This window comes from Manis javanica, chromosome 2 (assembly GCF_040802235.1).
Source record: "Manis javanica isolate MJ-LG chromosome 2, MJ_LKY, whole genome shotgun sequence".
Classification (NCBI taxonomy): Eukaryota; Metazoa; Chordata; class Mammalia; order Pholidota; family Manidae; genus Manis; species Manis javanica.
In genome coordinates, this window is record NC_133157.1 from 89,151,692 (window position 1) to 89,177,354 (window position 25,663).

At 44.5% G+C, this 25,663-nt stretch overlaps 1 protein-coding gene across 5 annotated transcripts in view; it reads right to left on the reverse strand.

Annotated features, from left to right (window-relative positions):
* SYK (spleen associated tyrosine kinase) overlaps positions 1-25,663 on the reverse strand; it is an 83,494-nt gene that overhangs the window by 10,813 nt on the left and 47,018 nt on the right. For 2 of the 5 annotated variants that reach the window (XM_037004884.2, XM_037004883.2), the window contains 9 exons: positions 22,831-22,969; positions 19,688-19,769; positions 19,239-19,288; positions 17,575-17,643; positions 11,869-11,950; positions 10,327-10,504; positions 7,617-7,853; positions 6,728-6,937; positions 5,632-5,821 (listed from right to left, as the gene is read on the reverse strand). In XM_037004884.2, the coding sequence (XP_036860779.1) occupies positions 5,632-5,821; positions 6,728-6,937; positions 7,617-7,853; positions 10,327-10,504; positions 11,869-11,950; positions 17,575-17,643; positions 19,239-19,288; positions 19,688-19,769; positions 22,831-22,969 (1,237 nt within the window). The remainder of the gene's footprint in view (positions 1-5,631; positions 5,822-6,727; positions 6,938-7,616; positions 7,854-10,326; positions 10,505-11,868; positions 11,951-17,574; positions 17,644-19,238; positions 19,289-19,687; positions 19,770-22,830; positions 22,970-25,663) is intronic. The other 3 variants (XM_037004886.2, XM_037004887.2, XM_073228856.1) reach the window with 3 other exon arrangements.

Below are 25,663 nucleotides of genomic sequence, written 5' to 3' on the forward strand. Positions count from 1 at the left end.
GAGTCTCTATCCTCACAATGGGATATGGTTCAGCCTCAAAGAGGATGGGAGTCCTGGCCTCTGCCACAAAAGGGGTGAACCCTGAGGACACTGCGCTGACGGAGAGGAGCCAGGCAAGCCCCCAAAGGACAAATCATGGTGAGTGCACACATCTGAGGTCCCTGCAGTCAACCCATTCACAATTGGAGAGTAGAAAGATGGGCTCCCAGGATAGAGGCAGGAATGAGCGGAGTTTTCTGATGGGCACAAAGTTCTGTTTGGGAAGATGGGAGGAATACTGTAGCTTGGTTGTAAACACAGTGATGTACTTAGCATTGCTGAACTGGGCACTTAAAAATGGTTAAGATGGTAAAATTCATGTTACGTGTATTTTACCACTCTTAAAAAAGGGGAATAGAAGCATGACTCACAAAATGCCCTTTGTGTGTGCGCATGTATGTGTTTGGTATGAATCTTAAGAAATATGATTAGATGTTAAAACCTTACATTTTTAAGACTTAAATACATATCTTTAAGATCCAGGCAGAATGTCCTCTAGCTTTCTGTCTCCTCCTGCCTCTCCCTTTGGCCCTCACAGCCTCGTGGAGGTCATCAGGCAATGCGAGAGCCAGGCCTGGACGTTACTTCCCGGTTATGCACCAAGACATACTGGGCTGTTCACAGTGTATTTAATTATTCCTGGATATTTGTCTACAGTTTTAAGCTGAAATGAATTATTTTGGCACAGACTGTTTGCTAATATCATTTTTAAAATAGTTTAAACTTTCTAATTTAAGAAGCAAGTGGTAGTAGAGAGACCAAAATCCTGCCTGCCAACCCCCTTTCCTTTGGGACATGGGGTTCAGTGTGGTGTGGGGGAGGCCTGCTGCCTCCTGGCGATCCAGGGGTGGAGGGAGGGGGTGAGTGCCCCACAGTGGGTCAGGAGGGGCAACTTGGGGACACCAACCTAAGATGCAGGAGGCGTGGCACTGCTCTAAATGACACACTGACCATGCTTCTGTCTCCAGTACGTAATGCCTTATTCCCAGATTTTGATTTCAAAGATGTGGACATACTGTCCCGTGTTATTTCAAGTTTATTCTGAATTTTGAACAGGTAAAAGATAAACCTTCCACAAATCCTGAAAAGTTAGTCTCTCTCCACTACCCACTCTCAATCCTCATCACAGACACCACCAAGTGTTTTTCTTAAATCCTGCCCAAGAAGTCTATATACAAGTACCAATAGGTGATATATATTTTTGGGGAGTAGTAAAGCTAGGGGTATATACTTTTTGTACTTCACTTTTAACATTTTTCTACTTAACCATGTGTTGTAGATATATTTCTATGCCAGCACATGCAGATAAAGTCATGTTCAGAAGAGTTAACTGCATGCTTTGTACAAATCTACTATGACTGATTTAACCAGCCTCCTACTGAGAGGACATTAGTCTCCTGATTTTTGCTATTACACATCATGCCAGAGTGAGTATTACAACAGTGCGCATCTGCCCAGTGTGTAGGGTTCTTGTAAGGAGTAGCTGGGTCAAGAGCACTTGCTTTCACTGTCTTGGTGCTGCATAAATCCATGCAGCCATGCACGGCCTTTTGAGTGCTAAACTAACCTGCTTCCATCGCTATCATTTCCCCTTAATCTTGTTTAACTCATTATTTTTTCCATTTCGCCTCGTTTTCTTAAAGAAATCCTCCAGGTCCCCACCTTTTCAGCAGTGTTCAGTCCGTTTTTGCTGCTTCTAACATGGCTTTTATTTTTTTTCTACCATATGATGATTGAGCCCCAAATATATTGTGAACTGTTTACCACAGTAAGGTCAGGTGACACACCCTTCACCTGACAAAACTACCATTTTTTGTTGTTGCAGTGACAGCATTTAAGGTCTACTCTCTCAGCCACTTCCAAACATATGATACAGTCCTGCTAATAACAGTCACCATGCTATGCACTAGATCCCAAGTTTATTCTTCTTATTACTAGAATTTTGCGCCTTTTGATCAGCATCTTCTCATTTCCCACATCTCCCAGCCCTTAGTAACCAAAATCTACTGTTTCTGTGAGTATGGTGTTTTTGGATTCTACATACAGATCATACGGTATTTGTCTTTCTCTGTCTGACTTATTTCACTTAGAATAATACCTTCTAGGTCCACCCATGCTGTCACAAAAAAGAAAAAAACACAAAAAAACGGCAGGATTTCCTCCTCTTTTTATGGCTGAATATATTCCATGTATTTGTCTACAGTTTTAAGCCAATGCACAGATATGTGCACTTATATGTATATACACATCTTTTTTTTATCTGCTCATCTGTCAATGGATACTTAGGGTGTTTCCATGTCTTGGCTATTGGGAATAATGCTGCAAGGGACATGGGGTTGCAGCTGTCTCTCTCAGATAGGGATTCGTATCCTTCAGATACATATGTAGAAGCGGGATTGCTGGATCACACGGCAGTTCTATTCTTAGTTTTTGAGGAACCACCATTCAGTTTTCCAGTGCCTGCACCAATTTACATTCCCACCAAGAGTGCACAAGCATTCTGTTTTCTCTACACCCTGAAGATTTGTTAACTCTTGTTTTCTTGATAATGGCCACTCTAACAGGTGTGCAGTGATAGCGCACTGTGGTTCTGATCTCCATTTCCTTGATGATTAGTAACAGTAGCTTTACATGTATCTGTTGGCCATTTGTATGTCTTCTTTGGCCACAGAAATATAGAAAAACATAGAAAAATGTCTATTCAGGCCCTTGCCCATTTAAAAATCTGGTCTGTTTTTGCTATTGTGTGATTTCCTTATATTTTTTGGATATTTATCCCATATCATACAGCTGGTTTGCAATATTTTTTCCCATTCTGTAGGTAGACATTTCATTCTGTTGTTTATTTTGGCATACAGGAACTGTTTCATTTGATGTGACCTCCCTTGTTGATTTCTGTGCTTTTGGTGTCATATCCAAAGTTATTGCCAAGATCAGTGTTGAGGGGCTTTCTCCATGTTCTCTTTAGGAGTTTCATGGTTTTCAGGTCTTAATCCATCTGAATTTAAGCCCTTAATCCATCTGAATTAATTTTCGTAAATGGTATAATACATGGGTCCACTTTCATTATTTTGCATGTGACTATCCAGTTTTTCCAACATCACTTATTGAAGAGACCATCCTTTGCTGATTGAGTATTGTTGGCTACCTTGTCAAATATCAGTTTGCCACATATGCATGGATTTATTTCTGGGCTCTTGATTCTGTTTCATTGGTCCAGAATTTATTTCTATTTTGATTACTATAGCTCTGTAGTATAGTTTGAAATTAGGAAGCATGCTGCCTCCAGTTTTGCATTTTTTCAAGATTGCTTTGGCTATTCAGGGTCTTTTGTGGTTCCATAAGAATTTTAACATCATTTTTTTCTGTTTCTGTGAAAAATGCCACTGGGACCCTGATGGAGACATGCATTAAATTGACAGATGGCTTTGGATAGTACAGGCATTTCAACAATAACTCTTCTGATCCAGGAGCATAGTATATCTTTCCACTCTTTTGCGTTCTCTAATTTCTTTCACTGATGTCTTATAGTTTTCAGTGTATAGGTCTTTCACTTCTTTGGCTTTTATTTCTATAGTGTCTTATATTTTTTTCCTCTCCACAGATTTTTCAGAGATTTGCTGATTTACTCTTCAGCAGTATTTTGCTAAACACGGCAGTTTTAAAATGCGGCCCTCCTGTCCATTCACCTCCCAAGAGGGGGAACTATCCTCCATTCTTCTTTGAATCTTGGTGACCAATAAAATGAGGTGGCTGTGCATAAGAAAAAAACAAATCCTAACATTTGCAACAACATGGATGGAGCTAGAGGGTATTATGCTCAGTGAAATAAGCCAGGCGGAAAAAGACAAGTACCAAATGATTTCACTCATCTGTGGAGTATAAGAACAAAGGAAAACTGAAGGAACAAAACAGCAGCAGAATCACAGAACCCAAGAATGGACTAATAGTTACCAAAGGGAAAGGGACTGGGGAGGATGGATGGGAAGGGAGGAATAAGGGTGGGAAAAAAAGAAAGGGGGCATTATGATTAGCATGTATAGTGTGGGGGGGGCACGGGGAGGGCTGTGCAACACAGAGAATACAAGTAGTGATTTTACAGCATCTTACCATGTTGATGGACAGTGACTGTGAACGGAGATGTGGGGGGGACTTGGTGAAGGGGGGAGCCTAGTAAACATAATGTCCTTCATGTAATTGTAGATTAATGATACCAAAATAAAATTTTTAAAAAAATGAGGTGGCTGTGACTCTGAGCCAGTTCCCAGACCCCAGCCTTAGGAGCATCAGAGCCTCTACTTCCCAGCTCTTGAGTACCTTGTTCTTAGGACTCAGCCACCATGCTGTGAGGAAAGCCCAGCGGAGGTCCCAGACAAGAGCCCATGTCAAGTCAGTCACTAGCTGTGATAGTGAGCAGGGTGGAAACAAATCCTCCTGCCAGACTGACAAGACACTGTGGAGCAGAGATGCACCATCCCCTCCTGGCCTGGCCCACGCTGCAGGACTGTGAGTGAACAGATGCTTGGTGGTGTTTTAGTGCACTAAATTTTGGGATGATTTGGTATTTCAACTTTTCCATCTCCTTTTTAGTCTTTTTTGTAGCCAGTCTATATTTTCTTCTCTCTTCAATTATCATGATCAAGTACATGTTCCAAAGTGCCTCCAGCATTGAAGCCTACTTTTTTCTGGCATGTCCCTGAGATTGTCATTTTAGGCTATTGCTTCCTTTGCCCCATTTCCCAGCATTTGCTGAAAAGGGCTCATCCGGTGCTTTCCTAATGATGGCTCATCATGGAAGGGACTTTGGTTGGGGGCCAGCTTCTCCTTGAAGAATGAAATGAGAAGGAGCAGTAACAGGAGCTCATCTCCTGGTGCTTGTCCTTCCTGCTGTCCCTGAGTGGACCAACGTCCACTGTCCCCGCCCCCACCTGCCATAGTCATGCCTGGACTCTCAGAGAAAAGGTGAGTGGGTGGGTATGGTCACTTTGGCATGACCCCAAGGTGTGGGACTCAAGGAAACCCCACAGCCCCATCCTGCCATTTGCTAGTTTGATACTCAGGATATGTCATCTATTTCTGAGAAGGCCAGACATTCCCAGGACCTGGGGAGCTGGAAATCTGTCTTGGCACTCACTTCCATTCTGTCTCCTTCCCATTACATTTTCCAGTCAACCAACATAGACTCTGCTGGGTGCTAGGAAGGGCATGGGGCATTCTTACTTTTCCCTCCTCTTTTAGTTGCTATTAGTTCATTTCAGGGTTTAGAGAAGGGTTCTGAGAAATCCTGTAAGAGGCAACTTGCTCAACCCCTATTTTCCAAAGTAATTTAATGAAGGAATTCTATTCCTCTTTCTTTGAAATGAATAACTGGGTAATACCTTGATTCTCTATTGTTCCAAGAAACAGTTTGGAAGATGCTTTTATGAGGAAGTCTCAAGCTATGTCATATTACAGCAGTTTCATTATTTTAAAGAGCAGAATCAAAGCTTGTAAGAACCTTTCTTATATAATTATTTTTAAATGGGAAAATTGCTTCCTGAAACCCTGCCATCATAAAATAGAAAGCACCCATTTTCCACCTGCTGTTCCTACCTTGTAGTAGTTCTCGTCAGCACGAAGAGCTTTGGAAAGTCCAAAATCACTGATCTTGGCATAATGCTGAGTAACCAGCAATACATTTCTTGCAGCCAGATCTCTGTGCACAAAATTGCATTCCTCCAAGTATTTCATTCCCATAGAAACCTGATGAACCAGCTCTATAATGTTCTTATCCTTGACATGCCTGGAAATCAAAATGCGTCATTAGTGACGGTCTGTTTCAGAGCCACTGTGCTTCCCACACAGACAGAAGATGAATCCTCTCTCTCCCTCCTCCTAAGCAAGAGTCGCGACTGGTGACAGATGAACTTGCTAACGTATTGCTGTTCAAAATGGAAAACAATTCTCCTGATGTTCAGCTGGTACGATTTTCAAGGCGTGCATTATAATGGGGTGCTCAGACCTGGCTCACAGAGACTGAACTTAAGCTGGATTCCTGTTCCAATGTTGGACAGATCACCAAACCAACTCTGAACCTCAGTTTCTTGCCTGTGCAGAGGGGGTGACAATACCTCCTGTCTACAGAGAGTGAAGACATAATTTAAAGCAAAGTACAAACACAATGTAACAAATGGGATGAAGTAATCGTGGCTATGGTTGTGACATTCCACATGAGTTCCTCTAGTTTAATAACGGCTGTAGATGAGCACAGAATGATTACCCCACTGATGGTTGTAATCAACTAACAGGAATAGGTATTTTCAAAATACTTACTCATAGGAATGTACAGGTCAGTTAGACATGTAAGACATCACTGTTATCCCTTATAAAATGCTTATTTAAATATTTCTTTTAAAGAAGCATTTTCTGACTAGTGAGGGGAGTTGCTTGCCAATATATTCTGAATCTATCACAAGGCTATTACAATGTGAGCAGAGGAGAAAGAAGACAAAATTGTTGGATTAGAGTTTCCCTTTGTACAACAAGAGCTAAAAGAGCACTTGATTCAAAGACTACAGTTCCCCTCCTGTGTGGACAACCCTGGGAAGGCACCAGAGGAAAGAAGATTCCACAGATGTGAGGTTCACTGTGCACCAGGTAGGTGGGCCCTGCCCCTCCTAGCGCGAGCTTCTGGGATACCTGAAGATACCTGTTCTGCTGTAAGTATTTATTGAGTGGGCCAAGTTCCGCCATCTCCATCACCAGCATCCAGGATTCGGCCTCACATATCCCGATCATGCGCACGATGTACGGGTTGTCGAGTTGCTGCATGACATTTGCTTCCGCTAACAACTCGTCTTTAAGAGCAGGGTCATTGGCCTCATTTTTCAGTATTTTCACAGCCACTGTTTTCACGACTCTACAAAAAGACATATATTACATGAGCCATCTCATGAGAAAATTTTCAAAGTGGCTCACTTCTAGATAATTGTCTTCCACGAAGCATGATTCCTATGCCAGAAATGATGTTGTGGAAATATCTGCAATAGAATGCAAATGTGTCCAAAGAAGCCATGTAATAAATGACTAGTTTTCCAATGTTTTCTCATTTTGTAGACAAGGAGAGTAATACCATATTCACTAAAAGTAATGGAGGGGTGTATGTTCTGAAGAAATGTCCCAACCAAGCAGGAAGACCTAATATTGCAGAATGCTTATATAACTTTCAAATAAACCTTACAAACTATGACAACATGGATTCCTTCTTGAGATTCACCATCTCAGATTAGTGCAATGCATGTGAACACAATATTCCTTTGATATATGTTAGAAATGAATTCTTGGATGCAAAATTTAAAAAGTATACATTAAAAAGTATATGGAAAACACTTTTTACCAATGAGCTTTGTTCATTTTAAGCAAGCCTTAACAAGTTTGCAAAAAATTAATCATTTCTCATTTCCTAATAAAAATATCACATTTGATAACATGGGTAAAATAAGAGAGTAACAGAGCAAATGCGACATACATTCAGAGAAGCACCTTCAGCGTGGAATTCAATGAGTGTTTACACACTGGGTGCACGCTGTTGCTCTTACCCAGACAGAGGTTCAGACCACCACCAGCACCTGGGTGGGCCCCTCATTCTCCTCCTGAGATCATGGAAAAATTCTCCTAAATCATCTTTACACAGCTTGTTGCTTCGCGTTTCACAGTTCAGTCTGCCATCCATCTGGAGCTGGTTTTGTGGATGGTGTAACGTAGGGGTCAAAATTAACAAGCAGAAACCTCTTAATGCTTCCCAGGTTTTAAGGCAGAAACAATACTCACAAACTCTTTCAGAAAAGAACAGAGAAGAAAACTTACCAACTCATTTTATGAGGCCAGCATTATCCTGAAGCTAAAATCAAACAAATTATAAGAACATAATTTACTGATATCCCTCATGAACATAGATGCAAAAATTCTAAGAGAAAGATTAGTCAACTAAATTCAGGGATTTATGAAAAAGATATAATAATGAATATATAATTCAAAACAAGACAGGCTTATTCCAGGAATGCAAGGTGGGTTTAACATTTGAAAGTTAATCAGTATAATTCACCACATAAACAATAAAAAAGAAACACCGTATGGTCATCTCTGCAGAGGGAAAAAAATACTCAATAAAATGCAATACACATTCATGATTAAAAATAAACCTCTCAGAAAAGTAAGAACAGAAGGAAACAGGAAACTTTACTCATCTGACAAACAGCAGCACAAACCTAACAGTGACATTTTGAAGGTTTTCCCTCTGAAATTAGGAATAAGGGGGCTGCTGCCACTTGTATTCAACCCTGAACCACAATTCCCAGCTAAAACAATAAGGAAAGGAAGAAATATCAAAAGTATAGGATCAGACAGGATGAGAGAAAACTGTTATTGTTTATAGATGACACATACCTGGGTCAAAGTATCAACTAAACTGCTAGAAATAATAAGTGAGAAATAACAGGTAAATTCAGCAAGGTTGCTGGGTATCAGGGTAACAGACAAAACCAGTTATAGTTCCACATCCAAGCAGCACCAGAGATGAGCAAATACAATTTTAAAAATTATGCCATCTATATTCACATCAAAAATACCAAAGGCCTATGAATGGATCCAACAGAAAGTTGTGTAAGAACTCTGCAGAGGAAACTAAACAACTCTGCTGAGAGAACCTGAGAAAAATTAAAGATGGCCTAAGTAAATGAAGGGCTGGGTCACGTTCACTGATCAGAAGGCTCAACATGGTGAAGACGTCGCTGGGCCCCAAACTGACCCTACAGGGCCCCTCCTTTCCCCTGACTCTGGAGGTGAATTTATGTTTCTATAGTCACATCTATGTTAATCACAAATTTAATTGAGCAAGTAATTGAAGTATCACAAACTACTTGAGAAAATGTATGCCTTAACACAGGGTAATTTATATTCATTTTACAAAATGACTATGATACACATATATTTTAAAATAAGCCTATCAGTCAAATACACACACACATATACACATAAAATACATGTGTATAAAGTTGAGCTTTGAACAACACATGATTAGGGGCACCAACCTTCCACACAGTTGAAAATCTGTGGGTAACTTGACTCCCCCAAAACTTAACTATGAGTAATCTACTGTTGATTGGAAGCTTTACCAATAACATAAACAGTTGATTAACATGTATTTTGCATGCTATATGTATTATATACTGTATTCTTACAATAAAGTAAGCTGGAGAGAAGAAAATGCATTTTCAAATTGTTGCAAATTTCCAAAAAATATTCCAATGTATTTACTGAAAAAAACCTGCATATAAGTGGACCTTCACAGTACACACACATACACACCAACACACACACACACACACACACACACACACACACACACATACATACACATGTGAAGAGGAAAGATTGAAAGCAAGTGTTTCTGTTCATACTTTTGTCTATACTCTCGACCCTTGTATCATATAAATTACTGACTCAAGAAAATTTTACTAAGTTTTTTAAAATTTAAAATAAAATCAAACAACTCAACACAACTATATTCACATCAGTAACATACAAATTCAAACAGACATATTTAAAAAGAGTGTTTGTTTAAAGGACTTTAAAACTAATACTTCACTCAACATTCTGTGTGGGATGCCTTCTAAACACCAAATGAAGTACAAAGAGATTTCAGTAATTTAACAATTCTAATTGTTGCATAATATGTATTGTTATTTGATATTACAGGATAAAGCAAATAAATAATCATATTAATACTATTTGTAATCAGGACTTTTCTAAATAGGCAAAATGAGACAATTTAAAAGCTCAAAGAAAATAAGTGGAAACGTGTTGCTATCACTGAGTGACTGCATTTTAATTAAACAATACATATGTGTATGTGTGTGCACATAAACATCTAAAAAATATAAATACTAAGGTTAGTTAACAGTAGTGGTATTTGGGTGATGGAAATGTGATGTTTTTATTTTCTTACATTTTGCTTGTTTCTGTTTTCTAGTTTTCTATAAGTTTCTGTTTTCTAGTTTTCAGCACACATACTACATCTAAATTAATGTACAGAGTTATTATATACACAGTTAGTGTAAATAATGAACGCTTTCATTGTAATTGTACTGGAAATGAACAAAAATCACACTGTTAATAAAAAAGGGTTTCCAACCACACAAGGTCACACGCTGTGTTTGGGCTTAAGTGAACATAGTCCTTGACCATGCAGCGTCTAGCATGTAAGCGCTCATGCAGTGAGTGGTGTGGCAGTGCAAAGCTGTGACTCACTTTTTCATCTGGTAGTAGCCCTTCTTCACGGTCCCAAAGTTACCAGAGCCCAGTTCCTGCTCCTCCAGCGTCAGCAGCTTTCGGTCCAGGTAGACCTCCTTGGGCCTGATCTCCTCGGGGTCCGCGTAGGGGCTTTCGTACACTTCTGTGTCCATGGGCAAGGCTTCTCTCTGGGTTTCTGCAGTGCAGTCCAGAAACACATCCAGAAACACAACCGTGGGGCCGGGCTCCTCATGAAAACCCCATGGCCTGTCACTCCTGGCTCCTGTGGCCACCCTCACCTTTCAAGACCTCGGTTGCCTTGGGCAGTAATGGTGCCAGTGAGGATGCAAGGCATGGTCTCTCCCAGCTGATGGGAGCAGCCAGAAGCCCCTGTCCCTGATGGGCCCCACCCCCATCCTTACACTAGTGTGCATGGAGGCAAACACAGGTGGGTAAAACCCCTAATGGACTGTGGTGGCTATAAACTGTCTGAAAACTTTGACACTCCTTCAGTTAAGAGGTGGAGCCTATGTCATCTCCCCTCGGCGGCTCTGTAACTGGATCAGCCGACAGAGTGTACTGAAGTGGCGCTCATGATACCCTCGGGAGAGGCTGTCAGAGGCCATGCATCTCCCACGGCCTTTGCTAGGTAACTGGCTCTAGAAGCTGCAGACTCCATGCAAGGTGTCCGGCTGCCCTGGAGCCTTCTACGTTGTGGGAAAGCCCAAGCCAATCTCCACGGGGAGACCAGAGAGAGAGGCCATAAGAGCAGACAGGGAGATGCTGGCCAACCCCTGTGCCCAGCCTCCCAGGGGCCACCACCCACTGGCCCAGCTCCAGCCCAATCTGACTGCAAGAGGGCCCCAGCAGCAACTGCCCAGCCAAGCCTTGCCCAAATTCCTGCTTTGCACCAGATAAGTAAATGAGAGGCAATTCAATGATTGTCATTTTAAGGTACTAAGCTTTGGGGAGGTTTCTGTAGCAACAAGCAGACCAAGTTACCAATAAAAACATAACCTAGAGTCACCCAGAGAACCAAGCAAGCCCCTCAGAGGCCCTATTTCTGGCAAATCTAGTCAAGGGCTACTGAGTTCATCCAGGGCTTAGTGTCCTGAACTGTGTCCTCTCGTGGCCTCGCACAGTCACTACAATTCCCAACCCATGTCTGGAATTCCAACATCTCAGACATTCCTTGAGTTTTACCAGCCCTCCCATCAGCGCACCTTCGGCTGACACCTGTCAGCCACATGGTCATCATCCAGGACACCATCTTAGAGATGTGATTGGGGAGTGTCAGTATCAGCAGGGACAGAAACATGGGAAGGACCTGCACTGCAGAACACATTCACTGGCCAGCTGATGGAGGGGAAGGCCACGCAGGCCACCCTCCATTCACAGACATGTGACATCTGCCTCTGCCCCCAGGCCCGAGTGTCACTCACTATGACCATCACTATGTGGAGCATGCTGACAGGGAATGAGGGACCAGCTCTACACTACACAGGTGACTGAGAAGCACTTCTCTGCCGGGAATGTCTGCGCCTAACGGGCAGCTCTCACCTCGGTCCGAGGGCCCCCGGTCTGGCTCATAGGGGTTGAACGACACGGAGCTCTCTGGCCGGCTCCCTTGGGACGAGGGGGTCTGAAGCACACAAATGAGAGCAGGTCATTTTCCTCCATGGATGCACCATTTGACTTCATCTGTGTAATTATTTTTATTTTCAAATAATCACATTTCAACTCATGCAGAAAAGATAAAGGAAAGAAACAGGAAGAGAGAGAGAAAAAATAAACAACATGGCTTATCTCATTCTTCCGGCAACTGCTTGGATCTTGTGAGGGCTAAACAGAGCTCGCCTCCTACAACTCCAGGGCCTGCAGTTCCCGGAAGCTGTTGTGAGAGAAGTGACCGGAACTGCTGAGGCAGAGCACCCTGCCCTGCAACGAGCCCTTCCAAATCCTGCTTCCACCTGCCAAAAGACGCTGAGGATTTCATCATCCTGTTTCATCCTTTTCCTCCATTAACTCTTTTGCTTCAGTTTGATATCATATGGAAGTATTTAAAAAGAAACATGAAATATCCACCAGCCGCTTCCACCCACTTACCAACTCCAAAGCCTCTCTGTGTTGCTATTTTCCGCCTGTATTTTTGTCTTCTGTGGAAATCTAGCAACACTGGGTAGGTGCCAGAGGACGGCACTGGCCAGGAGTTAGAGGGCCTAGGGGTGGCTGCCACCAGCCCAGGGCGGTGCTAACACAGTGGTAATGCTTATGGCCATGATAATGGCTGAAATGGAGATCGTGAGGTGGGAAACCCTCTTTTTACTAAGCGAAGGAATGTAATTCTTCCTTGTTCCCATACCAAGACAAAGCTTTGCTGCCATTATTAGCAGCAAACTTCCCTATTATATACTTGATTTACATCAACTTGCACCATGAAATAGTTGGGGGGATCTACTCCTTATATTTTATAGCAAAAGTCTCTATCTCCTGTTCTTTCTGACCCACCGCTCCCCCAACCTAAAACAAGGGTCTTGCTACTAAATTTGGCTTTGCAGGAAACCACAGTCCAAACCATTTTTCTGGTGTGAGTTGAGTAGAAATTTCATATATCCATATACTTTATCAATGACCAAACACTGGCCATGAAGAAATGAGATACTGCCAGATTTTTGGAAGTTTAAAGAAACAGGGACATTAAGCTTAATTTTACACCGTCATTATCTCTCACACACACAGAATCCTCGCCTACCTCCCAGGAACCAGAAGTACAATAACTAAGCCACTGTCACCACTTGTCTCCAGAGCTTGACTTCCTTCTTCACATCTCTCCTGAGTGCTACAGAGCCACTGCCTGGAGTGGCAGGGGGCCCTGACCAGGCTAAGGACATTCACTCTCACATGTCTGTAGGATGTCGTCGGATTACGTACTCACAACTATCTCAGCGTTCTTACCAAACCGCTTCATGGAAGTAGGTATGATGGGTCAAAAAGGACAACAGAGTGTAAGTTCCAGGGGGCAAAGTCATTCACTACTGAATTAGAACTTTGCCATGATCGGTGAAAAGTGTGTCCAGCAAACACATGAAGAATGAATGATGAATGAATGAATGAATGAACGAATGGAGATAATGTCTTAAAACTGGGATGTGTGAAGTGCAAACCAGTGTGACTTTAATAACCTCTCAAGTTTTTGTACTGAGTGAATAACTCCAAATGATTCTCTCTTTTAAAACTGTGTGTGATTACCAGGACTATGAGACCTGCTCAGAGTTCACTTCTCATTTAAAATACAATCACCCTGAAGGGGGGAGCCTAGTAAACATAAAGTTCTTCATGTAATTGTGGATTAATGATGCCAAAATAAAAAAAAAATACAACGACCCTGTCTCAACAGACCCATCCTAGGAGAAATGAGGTTATTTCCAAGGTTTTCAATCCTCCCCCTCCGCTCAGCTACCTCCTGAAAACTCCAAGATGGAAATAGTTTACAAATTAAAAAAAAAAACCATCTCTTCTAGGTTCATTTCACTGATTTCCCTAAAAGTAGGAAAGTCCTGTGATCCAGAACTTTCAAGGCACTAGCACTGGCCATCCAAGGCAAGGAGAAGATACTGGCACCCCTTCTCTTGACCGTAAGACCTTTGGCTTCTGCCTACATAGTGCCGTATCCTGGGGCTGCAGCCTATCCACCCTGACTGAATGTTCTCCAGAGCAGGGGGCCTTCATAAAGGCTGTTCCAAAAAAGCCAGAATGCAATTATCTGACATATGAACCCAGAGCAGGTATAAAAACACTGCAAAGATACTAGGGCATAGGGAGTAAGAGTTAGTGATGGACAGAGCGCCCTCAAGCGCTGGACAGGGTAAAGCATACCCTGACTGGTCGTGTGCTGCTCACCCCTAACGTGCCTTGCTACTGTTAAGGAAATGGGTTTGGAGCACCTCTGCAACTGCCCGGCAGCTGAGGTGGCCCAGGGCTTCAGAGCCTGGCGGGTGAGCCCACGTTTCCCTCAGTTAACCACCTCTGCTTCTCATGCGGATCCCTCAGCCCTTCCTGCCCTTGTAGGGACAGAGGATGGTGCTACACTGAGGAGAATGCTCTCTGGAAGAATTGGGAGAAATTTTCTTTTGTGTCTGGCAAAAGGGTGGGGGTGACTTCATGATGAAGATGGGGATTCAAACCACAAGCCAATGAGTGTGCCACTTAGTAGGACCACACTGAAGCCCTCTGGAATTGAATGCTCAGTTGAAAAGAAGAGTCTGAGGACTCTGTAGAGAAGGAACTCTAAGGCATAATGATAAATTACAAATGTATCGATTAGTATTTAAAATGTAATGAAATGTTAATGAACAACATATGGTTGGTCTGCTAGTTCATATGTCATTATTCCATCTGCTCTGTGGTTTATGATTTATTCTGCCCTAATCAAAAGCATCACCTTTTCTTCATAGAGTACAAGGTGTAAATGAAATGCTGACAACTCTTTTTTCCCATTTTTGCGGAAAAATCGTATCAGAGGTCAGACCGGCAGGACACCACTAGATGGCGCCAACTACCTCAGCTGTCTCCCATTCAGAATGATTTGCAATTTTTAAGTTTCATAAATTTGGGTAAAAACAAGTCACTGCACAATAATAAAAAGAAAATTAGGTTAGATTATAAAGTATGATCCCTGATCTCTATTGTCCAGGCTTAAATGTATTTGACAAATATTCTTTGAGTTGCCTATGTGTAAGTGGTGGGGATTCAGAAATGAACCAAAGAGAAAACGTTTTATACATTGCTTTTATGGTGCTGACAGGTTAATTTGGAGTCTTCTGTTTCAATAGTATAACGTCCATTTCTAGATCGTAGTTTTTAGACTTCTGCAAAGATTTTTAAACGAGGCCACTGCAGTGATGATGATAACGTCAGAATTGCAGTGACAAGAAAGCCAGTGGGCTGGGGAGGCCTGGCTGCCGTTGGCACAGCGCCGGCCTCTGGGGCGTGACCGCGGCCATGCGCGGGGTGAGGTCCCGCAGTGCAGGGCAGGCCCCTCTTGGCCAGGGCATGGGATCATGTTAGGTTTGCTCAAATCCATGAAAATAAACACTTGACCCTCACTATTAACCTTCCCTCAGCCCAGAAGTGCAGGCCTAAGGCCCGCCCACTGCTCCACGTCACCCGGTGAGCGGGTATGACCTGAGAGCTTCCTTCCTCTCTCCCCTCTCCCAGCTGAACCCTAGTGAACCGCGTAGTTGAGTGTGTCTTAAAATAGTCCAATCATCAGTGCCTGTGTTGGAATAAAACATGAAAACGGGTTTTAGCTGAAATTCTGGGGCCCACTGCTACAGGAAGGCACCCCGAAGGCCATGCCTCATCTAGAGAACTCCGCCTTTGAGTCCTGAAGCACGTGGCTCCCCAACTCGGCTGGTTTCCCCGGATCGGAGGATCGGCTCATGTACTTAAAGGACACCAGTCCCTATAGGAAGTGTATGGCAGGGGTAGTGGGGCAATGGCTGAATCATACTGGAATTTAGTTAAATTCGTTTACAATTTTAAGTATTAAAATGTTACTAATCTCTAAAGAAAAGTTTAAAATATACCTGCCCTTAATTTGTTACTATGGAATTTCGAATGATCTGACCTATCTTCACATCAGAAACATACTTTTCATTTGCTACCTGCATGTTTGTTAATTCAAGTTTTAACATGTACTTTTTGTGCCTGAATCATAAAAAACAACTATTTAAATTGATCAAATTAATAAATTCAAGAAAGTGATTTACACCTTAGCTAAACAGAATATTTGACATAATTCCCACAAGTCTTCTCTCGTGACTCAGTGCCTCTGTGGATTCTGAAGTAAGTGAACTGATTTAAGTTAGGGAGATGATCCTGGGAGCATCTGGTGTAATCAGTCAAGAGTCCTTAGAAGAAGAGTTGAGGCTTTCCCAAGAGAGAAAGATGAGCGGAGGGGCACAGTGGACCCCTGGCTGTGGGTGATCGCTTAGGCCGGCCTGAGGGGCTGCACCTGCTCCTTCCCCTCAGCTGCTGACAGCCTGCCCTCTGGGCATCAGACTGGCCTAGCCAGCCCCTACGGCTACACAAGGAGAGCCCCTGTGATAGTCTGCATGAGTGTGTGTGTGTGTGTGTGTGTGTGTGTGTGTGTGTGTGTAGACAGATGTGCACACTGCCAATGTGACACTGAAGTAGACCACGATTCCATTCAGGTTTATCCCAGACTCTCCTTGCTAAACCACTATTGGTGGCCAGTGCAGGGACATCTTGAATATGACTGCCCACTTTGAAAATTCTTATTAAGTAAGATCTCAGGGCTAACATCTTTCTATTTCCATGGTTTCTAGTAAGTACTTTAAGCAGTCTGCTTCATGAATTGTTGCCGTTATATGCCGAAATGTCTGGAAGAATACAACTGATGTGAAATGGGAAGAATTATTAATGAAAGAATTAATTTTATACCAAAATAGGAAGGAAAAGAAAGCATGTTTTATCTATATAGACATATGAAATGTAATATTATATATATAGGTATATATAACATGTGTAAGATGTTTATATATTTTTGAGGGAGGTGATTCATTATAAATAGAAGAACTTATATTTTTAAAAATAAAAGTTCATTAAAAAGAACTTATTTCTCTCATAATTTGATCTACAGCAAAATATAAAAATGCATCAGGCATCAACTTTACTGCCTCATAAAGAAAAGTAGTATTTCTAATCCTCAAATTCCATCTAAGCTTTACACATGTTACGTATAAATTTCCAGGCTGGAGCTCTACAGCCCCAATGAAGTTACTGTGGCACTCCATATGTATGAAAAAAAAAACAGCCTTAGGCACTCCCTGTGCATACGTACAAAACCTTGGCTTCCCATCCACTGACATGTAATTTATACACTCAACGAGCAAAGCATGGCAGCATGGATTCCGGCAACTCAAAAGGACCTTGATGGTCTCTGCAAAGACTTTCCCACATGAGCATGAGCTCCTGCCTCTCCCGCAGACCGACCGACTTTCAAGTGCACATTTTAGCAGAGGGAGTGTGCTCACAGTGATGGACTTTGCAGCAAAGTGACCAGGACCCACATGGAAAGCAGAGCGAGAACCATGAGGGCTCCACAGAGCAAAGGGACACAAGGCCAGAGCAGCAGGAGGGCCAGCGCAGCACACGGAGGCAGCCAGCCGGCGAGCGTGGGGGCCGAGTGCGGTGCGGAGCAATCCTACCACTTGGGGACAGCAAGCAGGGGCACTTTGGCACCTTTCTGTGGCCAGGCTTTGGGAAGGAGTATGATTTGATTCTTGAGATTATTCCACCTGCCGACCAAGTCTAGAAACCATAATGGCAAAAAGGAACAGTAAATGTGCAGCAAACAAGTACAGGCTACCTCACCTGACACACTATCTCACTTTGCTTTACAGTTACGCCGCCAACCCCTCCACACTCTGTGGATAGGCATCACTGTGAGCAGCACTTGGTCATTAGGAACGCTTCCAGAAAAGCCCACCACCTGAGCAGAGGGATCTGGAAAAATATTTTGGTAGTATTTCCCACAGAAGGCTATAACATTTGGGATGGTGCATTAAGTAGCCCATGTTTCCTATGGAATTACTAAGTCACAAACTCAAGACAAATCACCCTAACAAAACTCAAAGAAAACCTGACTGCCCAGCCTTGTTACTCCTTCAGGGTCCTGGCTCCACAGTGTCGGTGGAAATACACTGAGTTGGACACTTGGGGCATGTGCATGTTTTTTTGCATGTCATCGGTTAATACAAAATTTTCCCAAGATACCTAAGTTTTTGAAGCTGTGGGATGATGCCTGGAAAAATAAAGGGCTTGAAATTCTTTAAAGAGTTCTCAGCCCTAAGCCATCATCCGTCTCGAGGAAAATGGATCTGCCTCGTGGAACACACAGTATGAAAGTGGGCTTTCCCGACAGGAAGCCACATGATGGGCCAGACAAAGTGACAGCACCAAAAAGGTGCCATATTTCAAAAGCTGATCCCCGAATTTTGAGCAGTTAATAATCCCTACTGGGGGCAGAATGTACATTCTAGTCTTTGCAGATTTTGCTTTTTAAGGGTTAACATGCAAAAATTGAGGTGTAGAGCAAACAGCTCATGATGGGGGATTTTTACATTTCATAGATGACATTTAATGTCAGCAAAGGTCCACAATGATGTCCCTCCAAAAGGACCAGGAAGCCTATCCCACTTTCAGTCTACATCTGTGCATCAGCTCATTAAAAAAAAAAGAATGGAGAGAAGAGAAAGGTAGAATTCTCTCTTTAGGGGCATCAGGTATACATCAGGAAACCCACATGCAAAAGTTTAGACAGGCCATGTTTTCACCTCCTATTGGTGTGGAGGGGAAGGTGGGTCCTGGCTAAGCCCTGGACTCCCTCCTCCTGAAGGGGCTTCTCTTGACGCCACTGAGCACCCCCATTCAAAGCCTTTCTTCACTAAGTTACTGTCAAACCGGTTCTCCTAGAGAGGGTGTGTCTTCTGATAACAATGTGTCGGTTGATTTCACCAGGACAGTTGGGCAGGCAACCTCAGTGAGCCATCTTATATACCAAGCTCATGACACCATCATGCACACAAGGTCTGCATGGAGTGCAAGGTGGAGCCTGAACAATACGTTACCATTTCCCAAATCTGCCAGGAGGCATATTTCTGATTTAACATTGAGTTTCATGGTGATTTGGTATACTTTTAGAAAATGGAGGGAATTTAACCTACCAGAGCTATTAATTTGGCTAGCTTGGAACTGAAATAGACTGATTCTAGTTAACACTCACCGGCAATCCCAGTTCGTCAAGTGTTATTAAAAACAACCACCCTGCTCCTGCCGGCTAAAACATGCTTTTCACTGTGCTAATGAGCAACTGCTTCACGTGTGGGATGTTTAATAACACTTACCATAAAATGGGAACTTGGAAGTTGTGCACGACCTCCAAAATTAATATTTCCTGGTGAGAAAGAACATGGACAATTACTCTATTACATCAGTGAAAGCCACTATTTACACCATCCACCTCCACCACCACTCTGCAGGCCAGTCACCGTAATTTGTGAGATGTTATGGCTTGAGAAGCAGAAACATTTTCTGCATACATTTCTTTCTGTCCCTTTTCCCTCAACTTGCTCCCCAATGCAATTACAGCTACTTAGTTTTTTAAAGTTAAACTTATTTACTATTTTTTGATAAAAGACTTATATGTATATAATTGGAGCAATCTGTCATCACCTTTTGCCAATCAGGTAAAACAAGACCTCCTCTCACCTGAATTTGTAACAGGCCAAGTCTAAAATAAGGCTGATCATTATCAATACCCGAAAGACTGAGCTCCAGTGTCTTCATGACTCACCCATTTGCCCGCCAATTTTCTGACATGGAACTGTAAGAACTCTTAACAGACCATCTGGCTTATAAGAATAATGCTCGACTAGCTGAAAGAGAAAAAGTAAGAAAGCACAGTGAAAAATGGGAAATCCTACCAGGAGCAGCCAACTCCCCTTCTGGCTTGTAAAGTGGCTCACGGACAATCCTGAACCACAAAACCTTTTTCCTTTGGTGGATCTCCCTGGTCTCTCCCCATGCCTCTCTCCTCCTGGTCTCAGACTTCTGGACAGAAGTCCACACACAGCTCCTTCTGGACCCCAGTATGCTCTCAGCTCAATGCCTGCCTTTCTTTTTTTGAAAGCAAGTTGCATTTATTCATTTATGTTCTCCTACATCCATGTCATGTTATAAAAACAAATTCAGCATGCTAACATTTGTTCCTTTATTCAGTCATTCAGCAAACATTCACGTGCTAGGCCCCAAGACAGGACAAACAGTATACTAAGGGGAATTAGACACATTTCCTCACTTGAGATGCTCACTTTCTTGGTGGAGAGGCAGATATATGAATCACAACGTAGAGTGATTAATGCTGTAATTGTGTGGTGGGCAAAGGCTTTGGAGGGACCAAGTGATGGAGTCCAAAAGCTCCAGAGAGAAGATGTCACAGCACAGGTTATACAGGAGCAGGGACACAAGGAAAGGAGGCCTTTTGGGGAATGGAGAGTGTTGACAGGTCAAGGACATCCTTGGTGAATTGTTCCCAGAAAGCTATGGATTGTGGTGCCCAACATCTCCATTAAAAATAAATTGTGGCAGGTTTATTTCCATCTAATTAAAATTATGCAAAATAAAGACAGCATTGGTATTTCCTGTTTTCTTTCCAAATACAGATGTTTCCTCTTCAGATAACCTAAAATCTTCATATCTGATATTTCTTCCTTATCTATTCATTGGTGCTCTTTCCAGTCAAGGGCTCTGTGCTCCTAACTCTTCTTTCTTCTCAAAGCTTACCTACTTGAGTGAATGTTTGTTGAATGAATATATTTTACCTGTCCAGGTAGCATTCTTTTTAAAAATTTTCTTTAGTTGTAGTAATAACATAACATGAGATCTACCCTCGAAACAAATGTGTCCATCTCACCTACCCTAACCCCATACTGAATGGACCACAAAGTCTCCCTGTTCTGTTAAACACAAAAGTGTGTTCTCAGGCTGACAGCATTCAGGGTGCTAACCAGTGGAAATACCCTACCCACTTCTCCAATGTCACTCAAATACCTCCTTAAATTCTTTTGTTTTCAGACAATCTACTCCACAAGGGTGGCTGGGAGGTAGGTGGGTGTCCATGTGAGGATTTCCCTCCTGGCAGGAGTCTGCTAACTTTTTCTGTAAAGGGCCAGGGAGTGATATTTCTAGCTCTTCTGGGCCACATACTATCTTTGTCACACATTGCTTTATTTATTTTTAAAACAACCCTTTCAAATGTAAAAACCATTTTCTTCAAGGACTGCACAAGCACAGGCTGGGGGCCAGGCTTGGTGTGTGTGTTTGCTGCCTCCTCCCAAGCACGGGACGCCAGAGCGATGTGGCCAGGGCCAACTCTCAGGAAAACGGTGCGGCTCCTCGGGGGGAGCGGGGCACCTGGCGCTCCTGTCAAGGAAACTAATGAAGTCACCCCTGTAAAAACGGAAGGGGCTGCTAGTGGTCTGTGTGCTCTTTCTTTAACACACGGCCAGGAAATATACAATAGGGAAGATATCATCAGGGCTGAACACGATGATGTGCTGGAAGAATTGATAAATATGGGAAAGAGTCTTGGAAAGGAGCTTTCCAACAATTACAAGCGTTTTACACGAGAGTGCGTGTGCACACTTTGCAGTGGTGAATGAACTCACACCAGGAAGTGGTCAGCCAGGAGAAGCCAATGGCTGTGTGCCAGCGACGGTGCCCAGGGCTCCTCGCGATGGGTGGGCAGATGGACTCTGGTACCTTAAATGCACCATCAACAACTCTCGTAGGAGGCAGAGACTTAGATGGGAAATGAATCCTGAAGGCGAGTTTCCATGCTCATCTCTCAGGTGTGCGCTGAGCACTGGTGCCCAACAGGCTAAACACTCATTCAGATTGATCCCATTCAGATAAAGCAAAGCCTATGATCGATAATGAGCCATTTGTCCATGAGCCACAAACCTAAAGACAATGCCAGTATTAACAACTAGAATGAATAAATGTTGTAATAACCGGCATTCAGAAAGGAAGGAATTTTCCCCCAAATACAGCTACAGGGGCTAAAATACATTATGTGGTTGTTCCTCTAAGTTCTTTCAAGGTAATGAGGATCCCTGGTGCCAGTGTTTAAGAAGATGGAGTTCTGAGTCAGCCCTTTCCTACTATTATCACACTTGAGGTTCCTGGTGGGGCCTGGGTGTGCATGTGTTCCTGATGACACCCCTCACCCACAGAATCTCGAGGTGACAGAGTCCCTTGGAAGTCCTGTCTCTGGACCCACTGCAGCTTACAGGCTGCTTTGCTAAAATGAAACATGTGGCATGATTACTGTCATTTCCTCATGCTATGACTGACAGGACAAGCTGTGTATGACCACCAGCATGACGGGAAGCTTAGCACTCGGCAGTGCCAAAGTAACTCCCAAGCTGGAGCTACTTCAGGGTTTACTAACAGTTGGGGCAAAAATAAATCCTTCTTAGACCAGGTCCGAGCAATCCTGTGCACATGATAGAGATTCAGTTTGCAGAGAGAATGGTGCCTGACAGTTTATATTCAGTTTGTCCTCCCACAGTTCAAGAACAGCCTAACCAGCTACCGTCAGGCCCCCTTTCCCAGACATCTGTGCCTTTACTTTGTGTGCATTTGTCTGAAAACCTGCCCTGGGTTCCAGGTGGAATGTAGAAATGTTTTCTAGTATCCAAGGCAGGGTCAGAGCCCCTGTTAAACTCCAAGTGCAGCCGTCTGCAGGCATGCCTCCTGGGGCTGAGAGTGAGGGGCCGCGGACAAGTTACAGAACCTTCTGGAACTTGTCCACCTAACATCATAATCCCTAGAGCAGCACTGTGAGGCACTGCAGGTGGACGGCAGGCTCTGAGTGGGCGGGTCTCGGGCAGGGACCCAGGTGAGCTGGTTCCTGTCCTTCCTGGGGACGTGTACCTGCCAGAGTGTGTCGAACTTCTTTCCGTCAGGTATGGAGAGCTTCCCCGTTTTGTCCTTGTCGATGCGGTAGTGCAGCACCTTCCCCTCGTGCAGCAGGCACAGAGCATAAGACCCGTTGCCATCCCTGGCCCTGATCCTGGAAGACAGGAAATGGCCACATCACCTAGACCGCCCATCCCATGGGGAGATGTGCCCTGGGCAGGTAGCCCACAGGAGCACCCGACCTTGGGGGCAAGGGCTCTGCCCACCAATCCCAGGAAGGCCCAGCTCTCCATCCAGTGATGTCAGGGAGCTCACAAGGAAATGCTGTGGCTGGGGACGGGCTGCAGGCACGATCCGGTGGCCCAGGGGCCCTAGTGGGCTCTGCACGCAGCACTCGGCCCATAGGAACAGCAGCCACTCAGGCCACCTGCACGTGGGACCCCAGGACCGGGAGAGGGTACGGGCCCCTCTGCACTCACCTCCTCTCTTCACTGAGGTCAGCCTTTGGGTCGGAGCCCTGCTGGGTCATGCTGACCACGGGGCTCTGCTTCCTCATCCTTGCGGGTTCTCCTTGGGGCCACCCCATCCCCCCACAGCTATGCCCAGGACGGGCTCTGCCTCCAGGGCAGGAGGCCTATGGGGAGGCCTCGGGGATCTGGGAGGGCATGACCCTGGGGGCCATACAGGCACGAAATGGACACTGACCCCTCCTGAAATGTGGCGCTTAGACATCCCCGTCCTCGGCTGATCTCCCCTTCCAGAAAATCAAGCCCTTCAGACCAGGCACTCTGAGAGTGGGTGTCACGGAGGTCCCAGAAGGCTGCTCTGGCCCTGCCATTTTCTAAAATGAGGAAACCAAAACCCTAAAATGTTAGGCAATGTGCCCAAATGCATCACAGTTTGGGAGGAGTTCAAATGTGTCAAGCTGCCATGGGACTTCGAGTTTGGGGAAGTGCCTGATGTTCTGTCTTGGTTGAAGAGGTCACATCCATGAGGCAGGCTTTAGAAACGGATGTGGTCACCCTTCCCTGGCCTTGTACACTCACCTTAAAAAGCTGACCCGAGGCTCAGGAGCTGAGCTTTGTTTTGTGGGGTTGAAATTTTGCATTAAGAGTACATTTCAAGTTGTGCTTGGCTGTGCACAATGGATCAGTTCCCTCCACATCCCACCGCCCGGGGCAGCCGGAGCAGGCCTGGGGACACACCCAGGGCCTTGGCGGCCGCAGCAGGGATAGCCTCTGAAATGTCTGCACCTTGAACACAGCTCCTTGCTCCCAACCCAGCCAAGCCGCCAGCACCCCAAGGCATGAACCCCTTCACGGTCACATGACCGATTCAGGCCAGTTGGTCAAACTTAAAAACAACCACACAGAAAAGATAAAACACATTTTTAAATGGGGGAGAGCTTAGTCTACTATTTTATACTTTGGGAGGTGGGACTGTTCATATTTCATTTTGTAAACATTACTGGCAAATAAATGGGATGGTTTGGAGGTATAAAGAACCATAGAAAATTAATGCCAAGCATTAAGAATTTACACACATGTGCATATAAGGTGACCCTGGCAGAATGCTGTCCACAGGCCATCCCAAAATATCATTCCCCTGGACTTAGGGTCCTTTATCCTTTGCCCTCAGGGCCCTGAGCACAGTCAACGGGCTCTGACGTCTGGTTTCTGAATTCATGCCCAGCCTCTACCTCTCTATCTTGCCCGTGCCTCAATTGTCCTTTCCTTGTTCAAACTGAGACCGACGGCGGCAGATTTTCCAGGAAGATGGTGCAATCATCTTAGAAATCTGGGACATGCCAAGCAAGCCCACACTGGGGCCACCATCACCCACCCGCCAGCCGGGCAGGCGGAGAATCCTAGTGGTGCTGACGACAGTGTGAATTCCGCTGTTTGCTGGGCTGCACTTTGCAGGTCTCCACTGAAGCTGAACCTGTTCAAGCCTAGCGAGTCAGCCCTTCCCTCCCAGGTTTACAACCCCTGCGCAAACGCTCCCAGAAAGCACGCTGGGATGCGAACAGCAGCTTACCTGTGATTCCTGAAAGCCATAAATAAGCAACCTAAAGGTTCACTGACTGCAGCGTGAGTAAACAAGCTGCAGGGTATCCATGTGATGAATATCACACACCAATTAAATGACCAGCCCAGACGACTCTCAGGAGCATAAAACGTGGTGTCATGCATGAGGCTCCCCAACAGGCGAAAGCAAGCACCTTTGTTTAGAGATGTACACTGGGGCCTTAGGTGGTAAAGTTAAAAAAAGAGAAGTGAGGGCTTCTGGACACAGAGCCAGGAAGTGGCGTCCCGGGGGCAGGTGTGAGTGGGGAGGGCCTGCCGCGACTCTGGGGTCATTTCTTGACTGTGGTGGTGTTGGCTTTTAATGATTCATTAAGCCTCACAGATAGAGTGCTGTGCTCTTCGTGCGCTTCCTATTTCAGAATAAAAACAGCATAAAGACAGGGCTGCTGCCAGGCAGAAACAGAGCATCTCTTGCTTTTGGGAAAGTGGTTTCTGCGAGGGCACCTGCTTCTCTGAGGCCCCCCAGAGAACTGACCCCGGAGGACAGCCCGCCTCTCCCAGAGCTCCAGCCAGGCTGCTCCCTGTGAGCCGCTCTAAGGATGGCAGGCGCAGGGACAGCCGTGGACACGCAGCCTGACAGCCCCCGGCAGCTGGCAGGAAACAAGAGCAGAGAAGGGAAACCCACATCTGTAGGTGGCAAAGACCAGAGGCTTGGCGACACTAACGGCTAGCAGCCAGGAGTGTCTGCTGGCTGCAGGCAGACGGGGGCTGGGCTATTTTCATCTACCTGATGGGAAGGGCTGCTTTGGAAGTGGGTGGCT